Raw genomic sequence first — 13,893 nt, 5'->3', positions numbered from 1 at the left:
CTCTAGGGTGGGGCTTGCAAGCTGAAAGGGACTTGGAGACCCTCTCATCTAGAGCCATCATTCTAAAGAGGAAATCGGCCAGTGGGGGAGGTCGTGCATCGAGAACATGGCAGAGCCCAGGCTGGAAGCCCAGTCATCCCGCTCCCAGGTCAGTGCTTCCCTCCCTGGATCCCCAGGGGCCTTCAAGATGAAATCACGCAGCTTCTGAAATATGGGCAAATCCTGTGAATTGTCCTTAGCAAGTAGAAGTATTTAGCAATATGCAAATATTATTGTGTGTGCAAATATTCCAATGTATCTGAGTTCATTGATATGGCATTCCTTTCAGTGATGCAAACAGCAGACCATCCCTGCCTGCCCATCCCACCCTGCCCATCCCTGCCTGCCCATCCCACCCTGCCCATCCCACCCTGCCCATCCCTGCTTGCCCATCCCTGCCTACCCCTCCCATCCCTGCCTGCCCATCCCTGCCTGCCCATCCCACCCTGCCTACCCCACCCTGCCCATCCCTGCCCATCCCTGCCTGCCCATCCCACCCTGCCCATCCCACCCTGCCCATCCATACCTGCCCATACCTGCTTGCCCATCCCTGCCTGCCCATCCCTGCCTACCCAACCCATGCTACTGTAGCCCAGGGATCCACTCCACAAGCTGCTAGCCTTCTTCATGCTCTCTGGCCATTCTTGACTTCCAATCCTAGCTCTGACCTCAAGAACTCTGTGACCTTAAGCAAGTCCCCAGCCTTAGGCTTCCAACTCCTCAGTAGTAACAGATGGAGGTCACATAAGACATCTCCAAAGGTCCATTCCAAATCTAAATGGATGATCCCATAATCTCTGTGACCTAGCCAGCCTTTCTTTTCTTCTTTCATACATTTTCCTGAAAATATTTTGTAATCCTATTTCACTAATATCATCTAAATAAATAGATAGATAAACAAATCAATGGATGGATGGATAATGGATGGATGAATAGATGGATAGATTAATGAATAAACAGATAACTGAACAAAAAGGACTAGAATAAAGTGAGCTCATAAAGGAAAAACAGTAAGAACTTCAGTATTTAGTAATTCCAGTATCTCTCTCCCCCCCACAAAGAGCTCCAATGAGGTCAAAGACAGAAAGAAATGTCCCATGTATTCCAAAATTATATTAGAAATATTCACAGAATATTTTGTGGAAGAAAAAACAAAACTAGAAACCGAGCGGGTGCTTATCCATTAGGAAGTGGCGGATCCACTTGTGGAATATGTGGTGGTTGTTTAGTCATTTTTTCAGCCATGTCCAATTCTTCATGATCCCAGATGGGATTTGGCAAAGACACTGGATAATTGTCTTTTCCTTCTCCAGCTCATTTTACAGATGGGGAAACTGAGACAAACAGGGTCACCCAGCTAGTAAGCATCTGAGGTCAGATTTGAGCTCAGGAAGATGAGCATCCCTGACTCCAAGTGTGCACTACGGCACCCAAGAATACATGATAGTATAAGTAACAGAATACTATTGTGCCACGACTGCGAATATGAGGAGCTCTGAGAAATATGAGAAGTAATGTATCAGCTGATACAGAGAGGGGGAAAAGCAGAAGTCGGAGATCCATACATATGGCAATGACTCCAAAAATAAAAACGAAAAGACTAAAAGACATTTAAACTCCTATGAATGCACCAGAGAAGAGAGAACGAAAGGGGGAAGCAGGGGCCAAGGAGGGGGACGGGCCTGAGCTCTAGGGTCAGATCACTCTCTAGGTCAGTCTGCTGAGCTTCCGAGGGAAGGTTTAGCATCAGGGGAAGCTTTTGGGCTGGGGAGAGGGAAGTGGGATGTGGAGATTATTTACAAAATAGATGTAAATAAATGAAGATTTTTGTCTTCAAATAAAAAAGAAAGAGCAATGTGCTCAGCGACAAAAGGAACATCTTTCGAAGCAACGTCCATTACCTTGCAGAGCAGGCTCCAGTCCTTGGTACACTCCTGGCGGAAGCTCGCGGTGAAAGCGCCCAGGTAGGCTATGACTCCGGCTGAGACTAGAACGTCTCCGGTCAAGTTGTCATACGTGTCCTGAAGGTCATCTGCCGCTTGAGACCATCTGTGAGCAACCCAAGGCAAAGAAAGCCAAAAGGCATTTTAACTATATTATTTGTAACTGCAAAACAAACTAGAAACGATCTATTCAAATTCAAAGGCAAAAGTGAGCAAGTGCAAGGGCAGAGAAATGCTATGGGGAGAAAGGACCCGGCATCGACAGGGTCAAGGAAAGAGGGATCCGGAAAGAAGGGGTTCAGAGAGTCCGCACAGGATCTTCCCCATCGCCCCAATCCTAGAGAAGCCTGAAATCTGGCTGAAGGGTCTCAAATCATGGCATCTGGGTCCCAGACCTTGTTTTCTCTCCACCCAGTCCACCAATCAGTCTGGAAGCTCTCTCCAATTTCTTCGCACACAGCTCCACCTGATCTTCCAGCCGGGCTTTTTCCTCCGTTTTCTCACGAAAGGTCTGTTGTAAATTGTCCAGGCGATCCTCCACCCCCTTGAGTTCTGCTCTCTTCTGATTCAGGAGCTCCATCGTCTCTGCCAAAGACTTCTGAGCTTCGGCTAAACGGGCTTTCTTGGGAGCAACCACCTGGATGGAAAGAATCAGGTGAAAATTCGAATTACTTGGGACCTATACACCATACTCAAGAGACCCACAAACTGTCACCTGGGAGGTAACTGAACCCTTTGGGCAAATCAGTGACAATTGTTTCATGCCACTAAGAAGGAAAAACATTTTTATGGTGATGCATTAGGGGAACAAAAAGGATCTTTTCTTTCTTTCAAGGCAAAGTGACTTGCCCAAGGTCAACAATTAGTAAGTATTAAGTGTCTGAGGACTGAGTTGAACTCGGGTACTTCAGAACCAGTCAGTGCTCTATCCACTGTGTCATGGAGCTGCCCCCAGCAAAAATGATTTTTAAAAAACTTCAGAAAATAAAAGACATTTTTAGGAATCTGTTCTGATGATGCATATTTGTTTCAAAGTTTTGTTTTTCTTGTTTTCTTTTCAATTAAGATGAGGGAGGGAGAGAGGGAAGAAGGAAAGAAGGAAAGGGAGAAAAGGACAAAAGGAAGAAGTCCCTGACTCATTTTTAAATCAATAAGACACCAGAAAGAATCAAAGATAAGTAATATGGTTATTAAATTATTTTGTTCAGTCCTTTCAGTTATGTCTGACTCTTTGTGACTCCATTTAGGGTTTTCTTGGCAAAGATACTGGAATGGTTTTCAGTTTCCTTCTCCAGCTCATTTTACAAATGAGGACACTGAGGTAAACAGGATGAGTGACTTACTAACTTCACAGTCAGTAAGCTCCTGAGGTCACATTTGCACCCAGGTCTTCCTGATATCAGCCCACTCTATCTACTGTGCCATCTAGTTGACCCACAAACTTTTTTTCTGCTTTTTTTCTGCCTGGTTTTGAACCAGGGACTTCCTGCATGTTAGGCAAACTTGAAAATCACTAAAGAAATTGTGCTTCAAAAGAAAAACCAGCTGTTCCATGTTTAATCTTTTTCTGTTTTACTATATATATGGAAATGTTTATTTTATTTGGTGTTGGTTAAGTTCATAGTAAAAAAATTAATTTTAAAGAGCTAACATGGCTTTAATTTCATCATCACAGTTTAAAAAATGCTTTTAATCACTATTGATTAGAGAAATGCAAATTAAAAGAACCCTGAGATACCACTTCATACCTCTCAGACTGGCTAAGATGACAGGAAAAGATGATAAATGTTGGAGGGGATGTGGGAAAACTGGGACACTGATGCATTGTTAGTGGAATTGTGAACAGATCCAACCATTCTGGAAAGTAATGTGGAACTACACCCAAAGGATTATCAAACTCCACATGTCCTATGATCCAGCAGTGTTACTACTGGGCTTGTATCCCAAAGAGATCTGAAAGGAGAGAAAGGGACCCGCGTGTGCAAAACTGTAGAAGCTCTTTTGTGGTAGCAAAGAATTGGAAAAAGAGTAAATTCCCATCAATTGGGGAATGGCTGAGTACCCGTAGAAGAATTATAGACTCAGGATGACACAACATTAAATCCTCCCAGATCCATTTTCAAGCTATGTTAGAGAAAAAAAAATATATAGCAAAAGAATTGGAGGGAGGAGGGAGAGTCACAGATGGCATAATTGCCAAAACAGGATACTCTGGGAGATGACATCAGTCAACCATTGATCCAAGTAACAATTTTCACATCTTGGTAAATTTTTCAGTGAGGTAGCTTGGCAGAGTGGACAAGGGATGGACCTTAGGCATCCTTCTGACACGTACTAGCCACGGGGCCATTAACAGACATTACATTTCTCAGAACTGCCAGGCCATTCCACAAAATTCCACCCCAAAATAAAGTAAAACAAACTGCTCATGAGAAGCTATGGAGGAAACTGCCGCATTGAAGGGTTTCTTATACAGATGGACCTCGGGCCCAGGCCAGGCCAATAAAATGTAAGCATGGTCTACCAAGGGCACCCTTAATGAAAATATGTACAGAAGAGGCTGGGAAGATTATTTTCTCTCTCTACACAGTCACACATTAACTAAAAGTTATAGATAATACAAGTTCCCACTGGTTTCTTTTTTTGTTGATTATCCACAAAAATAAAAAAGCACAACTTTGGAAGAAAAAAACTAAGTCTTAAAACTTCTTCAATCAGGCGTCTCCCCTGCACAGGTTAAGGTCAAACATGAGTCTATATCTGCATAAATGCTAGTGCTCCCCTCTATAATACAGGTTCCTTAAGAGTCAGCATTAGTTCGTTCTTTTTATTTGTATTCCCAGGGCTAGCACAGTCCCTGGCACTAGTCAATGCTTGATAACTGATTGATCCGTCTGTGTCTACATGAATCTTTAGCAAACATGGCTGACAGATGGGGAGCTGGGCCCAGAATTGAATTCTGGGAAAGCCCAGAATGCATCTGAAAATTTGCCCAAACTTCTTATTCTCTAAAACAAAATTCCATTTATACTAATATTTCTCTCGAGACACTTTATATTATAGAAAAAAATTATAGACAAATCACTACGTTGTATTGTACAGAACATTTCCATGTTGGGAATTCACTATGAGATCGCAGGTCTAACGTGTCCATGTATACATGTAGATATACAGAGATGTGTGTTTATAGGCACATTCATACCCACGTAGCTATCTGCTGATTTTCACTTCTAGGAACGTTTTTATCATGGAGACTCTTCCCAAGAGCACCTTCATGAGCACACTCCTTACCTTTGCAACTCTGTCATAGACCTCCATTGCCATGATCCATTTGCACAGACCCTCAGCTGCAGAAGATGCCTTGGCTACTTTAGGGGGGTCAAATTCGGGGTTTGTTAGGTATTCACCTCGAATCTTCTGCATAACACTCACCTACACAAAATTTAAAGGAGGAAAAAAATAATTGCATAAAATTGGAGAATCTTTCTGGAGACTAAAGCAGGCAGTAAAATACCATGAAAGTTTCCAAAGATATCCCTATGCTTGGAGCCAAAAATTACGGTGTTCAGAAGAGACATTTGCACAAAGAATTTCATAGCAGTATTGTTTGTTAACTGGAAAAAACCTGGAAGCAATCTGAATGTCCAATAACAGAGGAACAGCTAAACGAATTGTGGAGTGGTGATAGTTGTTCATTGTACTGTACTTAATAGTGGTGCAGTTAAGACTGACAAGTCTTAACTTGACAAAGATTTGGAAGACCTTTGTGAAGTAACAGAGATAGGAACAGATATAAGGATGGAGCAGGGAGTGAGGACTGAATTTGTGGTTTCATTGCTATAGGGAACCTCAGGATAAAGAAGCTCCTTTCACCAGTGCAGATCAGTAGCTTCTCTGTATCCTATAGTCTTTTTTTTAAATTAAAGCTTTTTATTTTCAAAATATATACCAAAATATACATATATATACATGGATTAATTTTTAACATTTAACATGGATAATTACAAAATCTTGTCTTCTAATTTTTTCCCTCCCCTTCCCGTACCCTTCACTAGATGGCAAGTAATCCAATATATATTAAACATGTGCAATTCCTCTATACATATTTCCACAATCATCATGCTACACAAGAAAAATCTGATCAAAAAAGAAAAAAAAGAGAAACAAAATGCAAACAACAAAAAGAATAAAATCAATCAATAAATACACATTTACTAAGTACCTATTATGTGTCATAGCCACTGTGCTAAGTGTTAAGTTAGCGAGAGGCTGGCCCTAGGATCAGAGGACCTCCAATCATATCCCACCTCAGACACCTGGGTCTCAGTTTCCTCATCTGAACAATGGGAGAGGTGGAGTTGAACTTGATGGCCTCTGCAGCCCCTTCCAGCTCCAGAGACAGCTCTTGGGACACCTCTATACCATCACCCTCTCAAGCCAAGAGCACGAGACAATATCCTAATATTATCCTAATATTACACCGCCTAGATCTACACCATCACCATATAAGGTCATCCAGGGAAAAATGCTGTCTTATCGTATTTCCTCTCTGATTGTATGAATCTGTGGATTTTCATGGACTTTTAAGAAAATTAACATTTGGAAAGAAAACACACTTACTGGAATGTTGTCCTTGTCATATTCTTTCAGGTCTCTTAAGAAATTCATGTCTCCCAGTAACTTTTTGCTGGGAGCCCAATAATCCAAGATCTGTCGGTAAAACAGATGAACAGACACCATTTTAATGTAGGAACAAATTCATTTCGTCTCCTTGAACCGCTGACATAGCAAATCTGCCACAGAAATGATTTGTGCTCTCTCTCACCCATCAGCACTCTGCATTTCATCTGGACACATCAGTTCATTTTCAAAAGGGATTTTCTTGGGAACTTCAGTGTACGGACTTAATGCTTTAAGTTATGGAAAACTCAGATGGTCCGCCATGATTAGAATAGTAGCCCCATCTCTCTAATCACCAACTTCCTCCAAATCTCAGGCCCAAGGCCTTTCCTGGACCCCTGTGGTTGGGGCCAGTCCCCAAATCACTCAGTATTTGCTTTATATGCATTTTTTATTTGCCCATATGTGTACATGCTATCTCCCCAATAGAATTTGAGCTTCTCCAGAGCAGAGACTGTCATGTTTTTGTGTCCGTAGGCACGATGTCTATCAGTTTTTGGTAAACAGAAGACACTTTAAAAATGCCTATTGAATAAACGAGTGAAAAAGGAATTCAGCATTGAATAACACAAAGATATCTTAAAAATTCAGCCAGGATTTAACAAGTTCAAGTAAATAAGGTGGGGGGGAAGGAATCCTCATTATTTTGGGCTATGGTTTTGGGGAATCATTTCTGAAATTTCCCAGCAGGCAGGTCAGCAGCAAGCATTCCTCTTAGTGATAGCGTATGTCTTGAAGCCTGTTGGGGAAAGTGGAAGAACTCTAGATTTAGAAGGAGAAAAGGCTTGGATTCCAGTCTTGCCGCTGTATTAACTCAGCAGGCTGAGGAAGAAAGAGCTGGGGAGCCAGAGCAGGGGAGAGGAATATCCTCAGCAATTTGCAGGAAATGTGCATGAAGTTCAATCCCAGCTTCCTTTGGAAAGTCCACATGCACTTTGTAGCAAATCCTAGAGCCAAAGGCAAAGACTGGCCAGTCCCATGATGCTAGACAAGTCATGTACGGGCAGTGCAGCTCAATGCATAGAATACTGGGCCTGGAATTGGAAAAAACTCCACAAACTCCAGAGTTTAGTGGAAAAAATCCTGAATGTGAACTCTAAGGAGCTGGGTTCAAATCCTGACACCTACTAGCTCTGAGGCCTTGGGCCAATCACTTCCCTCTCTGGTCCTCAGTTTCCTCATGTGTCACATGAGCATGTTGGAATGGATAGCCTCTAAGGTCCCTTCTAGCTCTAGAGTTGGGCCATTCTGGTCCGGCCTCAGACAATTCAGAGGACCTGAAGAGATGGTCTTTGAGAAGTTCCGAGACTCATAGGGTCTGATTGTTGGAGGCCATTCAGTCCAATCCCTTCATTTGGAAGGAGAAAAGGGAAACGAGGCACAGAAAGGTTAACTAACTTGCCCATGGTCATACACAGCTAATAAGGGTTTGAGGTAGAGTCAAACTCAGGTCTTTGGCCAACAACTATTTATTAAACAACAACATTAAGTACCGAATATGTGCCAAGACAAAACTGAACCAGTAAAATAGATGAACAGACACCATTTTAATGTAAGAGCAAAGTTATTTAGACTCCTTGAACCCGACATAGTGAATCCACTGCAGAAATGATTTGTGCTCTCTCATACCCATCAGCACTCTGCATTCCCTCCAGGAACTTACCCAAGAAGAAAAAGTGGGGGTGGATTACAAGTCACCCCATTGGAAAAGAGTATCTGGTCTTCTCCCCTGGACCTCCTCCCTGACAAGTGGCCACCCAGCCTCCTCCTGGAGACGCCATTAAAAACCCGTGATCCCGCCTTTGCACTGCTCTGGTAGGATGCTTTTCCTGCTATCAAACCTGGGGCTCCTGGCTCTGCCCTCCGGAGCCAACCAAACTACGCTAATCCCCCCTCCATAAAAGAGACTTTAAATTCTAGAAGACAGTCCTCAGTTCCCTTCTTCCCCTTCTCCAAGTTAAACACCCCAGAACTTTTCATCCACCGTTCCAAGGCAAGATCCCAATGCCCATCGCCATTATGGCCCGGCCTCCCTCCTCCAATGCCCATCGTTAGTGCCCTCCACCCTTTGGTCCATCACATCCACTGCGTCCAGTTCTCCCCTCTGCTGGAGGAAAGAGCAGCCTGGATGGCCCTGGAGGCCATCTCTTGATCTATTTATATATAAATAATATATATTATATACATATAATAATATACATATAAATTATATATTAATATGCAAATAATAAATGATTCATTAAAGTATTCATAAACCTTGTTGCAAATCTACTTCACGTAGCTTAAACGCCCACACCACGCCATCTCCCAGTTACCTTGCCTCCAGTTCCCGAAGGGTCCGTGATTTTCTCCGGTTTTATGTCTTTCATGACACAAATAGCAGACATCACGAGCTTGACTCCAGATGGGGGATTTTTCATGGACTTCACAATAGTGATGTCAGCGGGCTAAAGGGAAGGGAAAACGGGCATTTTCAGACATCACTTACTGCTACAAGAGAAAGCTGAACAAAAAGCATCGTGTAATCCAGAAGGCCTGGACCCCATCCCTACCACTGGCTACCCCTGTGCCTCAGCTACTCCCTGGGACTTAACAGTCACAAAAGTCTGAACTGCTAGCGAGTTCCTCACATTGACAAAAATCACAATTTCTTCAGGGAGGGGAAAGTTAGCAAAGGAGGATTTTGCCCAGAGATTCACTGGGCAAACCTTGATTGAGCCTGGCTCCGGATTTCTGAGGTAAAGGGTATTCTGGGTATTTCTTCCTGATAAAGAAAATGAACATCAGGCCCCAAGAAGGACACTGCTGTCCAAACAGGCCTACCCCTGCATCGAGGGGAATTGCTGAGAACTATGGAGATTGAATATAAATCAACACATGCACGTTCACTTTTTTTCCTATTTTCTCTCTTGTGATTTTTCCCTTTTCTTCTGATTTTTCTCTCCCAACATGATTCATAAAGAAGTGTGTATTTTAAAAGTTAATATACGTGTATAACTAGAAAAAAATAAAACAATTCTTTTACAAAGAGGAATTGCTGGTTTTGGAAGGGCCTCTCTCCCTGGAGCCAGATCGCCCTCCACACCAGGCACCGTGGGTCGGAAGCATGCTAAAGTGAGAAGGGAGCCTGACCTGCCCCTCACTGCCTGGGGGACCCTTCTCTGCTAGGTGAACTAGAGGGCCCGAAAGTGCCCTCTCAGTCCTCTTGGGGTGATCCCCACTGGAGTTCCCACCCCCGTGGGGCCCCCCTTGCCTTCAGCGTGTCCAATGCAGAGAGGGCGGCTTCCAGGGCGGGGATGGCCTCGGCGAGGTCGCTCTCACACTCGTTTTTCAGGGTCTGGGCCTCCTCGGCCTTCGCCGTCGCCAGCTCCTCGTCTATCTTGACAAACTTTCTCTTGGCTTCCACCTGTGCAGACTCTACCTCGATCACCTGAAAGCGTCCAGCAAAAATCAGCCCTGGCCACCCTGCGAGAGGAGCCTCGGGGGGGGGGGTCACTTTTGGGGGGTGGAGCACCAGCACTGGAATAGGGAGGACCGAGTTCAAGTCCAGCATTGCTCACCCAATGCTTCCTTTGTTGTGTGACCCTGGACAAGTCATTAGCCCCAATTATGACACACAAGAAGAGCAGTGTCCATTTGCCTCAAAAACCTAGAAATCTAAGAGCCGTTGTAGAAGACTTTGGCAGCCCATTTTACAAGCACCTTATTTTACCACCTCCCCCCCAACACCCCTAGGAGAGGTGATGATATTATGTCCATTTTCTGTTTGGAGAAACTGAGTGTTGGGGGTAAGGTTTGAGCCCACACAAACGGAAACCACTTTGGAGTTCAGACTAAGAATGCTGGACACTGTGGAGACTTTTCTCTGGCCGGGCCTGGGACTACAGGCGAGGAAGGTCCCTCTCCAGGCAGGTCAGCCCCATCTCCGAGGCTTCAGGTCCTTAAGGGCTGCTGGGCCGCTTGGCTGAGAAGTGATTGTCCAGCCTGCAGCCACCGAGGGTCAGAGGCTCTGGGACTCGGAGGGCTGCTCTCTCTTGGCTGTTCTCAGCTTTCTCCCCCATTCTGCCCTTGGAAAGGCACAAAGCCCAAACATACCAGGTTTCTGACCCATCAGTCACAGACCTTTGATAGATTTTTACTTAAGTGACTGAGACAATCGTCACCATGAACGATAAATTTGGTCATAGGCTAGAGAGTCAGATAACTCAATGGAACAAAATTTATTTGTTTAAAAAAGAGGAAAAAAAGAAAAATATACTCCAAGGGGAGGTATGGTAGGCTGACCACAAAAGAGGAGGAAAGGGATGGAGGGAAACAAGAATCCCACTCCCCTTCCCAGTGCTGCTCAGCCAGGGCCCTCACTCTCTGCCCTGGGGGGGAGACAGCCTGTTAGTACTTCTAAGTTGGGGGGCAGTGAGGTAGTACAGCACATGGAGTGAAGAAAACTCAAATCTGGCCTCAGACACTCACGAGTCCTGTGACCCTGGGCAGGTCACTTAACCTGCCTCAGTTTCCTGTTCTGTAAAATGAGCTGGAGAAGAAAATGGCCGAGTCCAGTATCTCTGCCCAGAAAACCCCAAATGGGGTCTCTAGGAGGGGGTCACGTGACCGAAAGGACTCCTGGGTCTTGCCATGCTCCCATAGGACATCTAGGGCTTCCCATCACCCCTGCCACTGAACCTTCCTACGAGTGGCATTTCCCTCAATGGGAGTATGAACTCCTTGAGAACAGAGGCTGCCATCTCCTTCTATTTATATCACCAGCACTTAGCACAGAGTCCAGCACCTAGTAAGCATTTCACACAGAGTTTTGTTTTATCTTTAACACTTCCATTCACTCATGATGGCAAGACCTTGGGCCTTTACCCAGACTCGCTGACGGTGAAATCATTAATTTGCCGTTAGGCCACATGCACTCCTGACATCGGCAAAGCCCACGACCCCTGGAAATGCAGGAGAAGCCCACCTTCATCATGTTGGCGTTCTCCACTTTGGCCTGCTCCAGCTTGGGCTGCAACTGCACCAGTTCTAGCTTCATCTCCCCGACCTAAACGGACACGAGGCCGGAGAGTATGTTATCTTGGTGCACTAGAAGCGGCCTCCAACAAAAAGAGAGCAGCTGAAACGGTTTTCCATTATACATGCGTAGGAATATGAATACATATATACATACACACACACATAATATATATATATAATTTTCCCCTATTCAATATTAAAAATAATTTTTAAACTTTCTTTTTAAGTTCTTTTTAAGTTTTGAGTTCCCTCCCTCCCTTCTCATTTCTCTCAAAATCCCCACTTTTCTTCAAAATTCAACTCAAGCACTATGTCCTAAACAATACTCCAAAGCTATTAGTACTCCTCCTCCAGAATAACCCCATATTATTTTGTATCTATTTTGCATTTAATTATCCATGTACATATCATTCACCCTTCCCCGGTTAGAATATAATCTTTAATGGTAGGGACTTTTTTTAATCTTCAAATTCCCAGGGCCTGGAACATGGTAAGAACTTAAAAAATGATTGTTGATTGATTTTCAGTTGTTCTATAAATCCATCCATCTGTATAAACTGGCTATATATGGCAAACTACAGAGGTATCACCGAACATCCAGACTCCATTGAAGAGATTAGTGACATGAGTAAAGAAGTTCCTCTTCTATTTTCATTTTTCATGCCTGAGTAGCCCCACTTGCTCCCAAGTCTGGGGCAGGTTTTCTGCCGAGCGGCCTTGTGAATGCTGGAGGGACGTGAGATTGCTGACAGGCCGAGACATTACGAAGCAATGGGTCCGCAGAAAGTATACATGATACGGACAGGACATTGGTGGGTTGGAAGAATTCCAGGAAATTAGTCCAAAAAAAGCAAGATGGACTTTCTGAACGGCATCTAAGAGACCCCCCCCCTAAAGTCACAAACACGTGGGCAGCCAGCTGCCTGAAAACCGGTAAGAGTTCTGCCAGATGAGATCACTCCGTCTCTCCTCAATTGAGTGATCTTTTCTGATTCCCAGTCAAAAAGCCCCTTGATTTCTGCATATTCTTTAGTTTATTCCACTCTGCAGAATTCTCCCCAATTGCTGCTCACTGCTTACTTTGATAATGAGGTATGTTAGCTTTGAGGATGATCGTTTGAATACCTAGAATTCAGTGAGAAGGAGCTCTGCTGGAAATAGGAAGCTAAGGATAGCCCCAGTCCTGAAAACTATCACAGAAAATGTGATTTATTCTGGCCTCCAAAATATCACACTCCTAGACTCCATTATTTAAAGCACAGTAGATGGACGTGATTTTATAACTCAATAACCTTTTTAGAGAAGGGAATTTAAGGAGAAATAGCCTAACCAATTGCTCCTGGATCCTGCCTAATCCATCCCCAATGATTTCTGGGAGTGATTTGAATCCTTCCACCACTCTTCACAAAGACAAAAATCATTTGGAGATACAGTGAGCTAGAACTCAGATCAAATATCCATCCACGCCATATGTAAATCAGATATATCTATATATGTGTGTGTGTGTGTGTATTTATATATTATATATAATGTATATTCATTTATGCATTTATTTATGTCTATTATTATGTAAATACATACATATTGCATTATATATGTATATATATATATATATATTTATATATGTGAATAGCCATCCACATATATTTTATACACGGTAATGAAAAAATATCAGAAAGTATTAACGGTCTTCTTGTTCTAGTCCCCCCTTCTCCCCACTACTTCCTGCCATTATTAAGAAGTCAATGATTTTACCTGGGATTCAGCAAAAGCTAATTTATCAAGCCCATTGGTATATCTGAATTTGGCTTTCATGACGGCCTGGCGCTTCTGAGTCAAGAGCAGCCGAAACGCTGCGATCAGTTCCAGGTAAGACGTAGGAGTCACGTAGTTATGTCGTCCCAAGTCTTGCAAGAACCTAAAACAGGGGTAGATGACGCGCCCAGTCAGAGTTATTGTCAAGAAGGAAAATGCTACATACTGGCACGAGGAGGAGTCAAGCAAACAGTATATACCGAGCACTTCCGAGTGTCAATCATTGTGCCAGAGACACAAAAATTAAACAGTCTTTACCCAAGCCAAATGAAACAACCTGGACACATAAAAGTAGATGCAAAAGATTCAAAGTAATGGGGGTGGGGGAGAGCCCACTAGAAGTTAGGAGGAAAATAGAAAATATTAAAAGTTGAATTTTCATTTTCTAATTGTGCAA

At 43.5% G+C, this 13,893-nt stretch overlaps 1 protein-coding gene across 1 annotated transcript in view; it reads right to left on the bottom strand.

Annotated features, from left to right (window-relative positions):
* Positions 1 to 13,893, bottom strand: part of DNAH12 (dynein axonemal heavy chain 12) — a 125,652-nt gene that overhangs the window by 31,433 nt on the left and 80,326 nt on the right. Inside the window, 8 exon segments of the mRNA XM_074284299.1 lie at positions 1,941 to 2,088; positions 2,378 to 2,619; positions 5,274 to 5,414; positions 6,603 to 6,692; positions 8,978 to 9,109; positions 9,916 to 10,092; positions 11,629 to 11,709; positions 13,437 to 13,599. Coding sequence (XP_074140400.1) covers positions 1,941 to 2,088; positions 2,378 to 2,619; positions 5,274 to 5,414; positions 6,603 to 6,692; positions 8,978 to 9,109; positions 9,916 to 10,092; positions 11,629 to 11,709; positions 13,437 to 13,599 — 1,174 coding nt within the window.

The sequence above is a fragment of the Sminthopsis crassicaudata genome, chromosome 1 (genome assembly GCF_048593235.1).
Source record: "Sminthopsis crassicaudata isolate SCR6 chromosome 1, ASM4859323v1, whole genome shotgun sequence".
NCBI lineage: Eukaryota > Metazoa > Chordata > Mammalia > Dasyuromorphia > Dasyuridae > Sminthopsis > Sminthopsis crassicaudata.
This window is presented reverse-complemented; position numbering and strand designations above follow the sequence as displayed.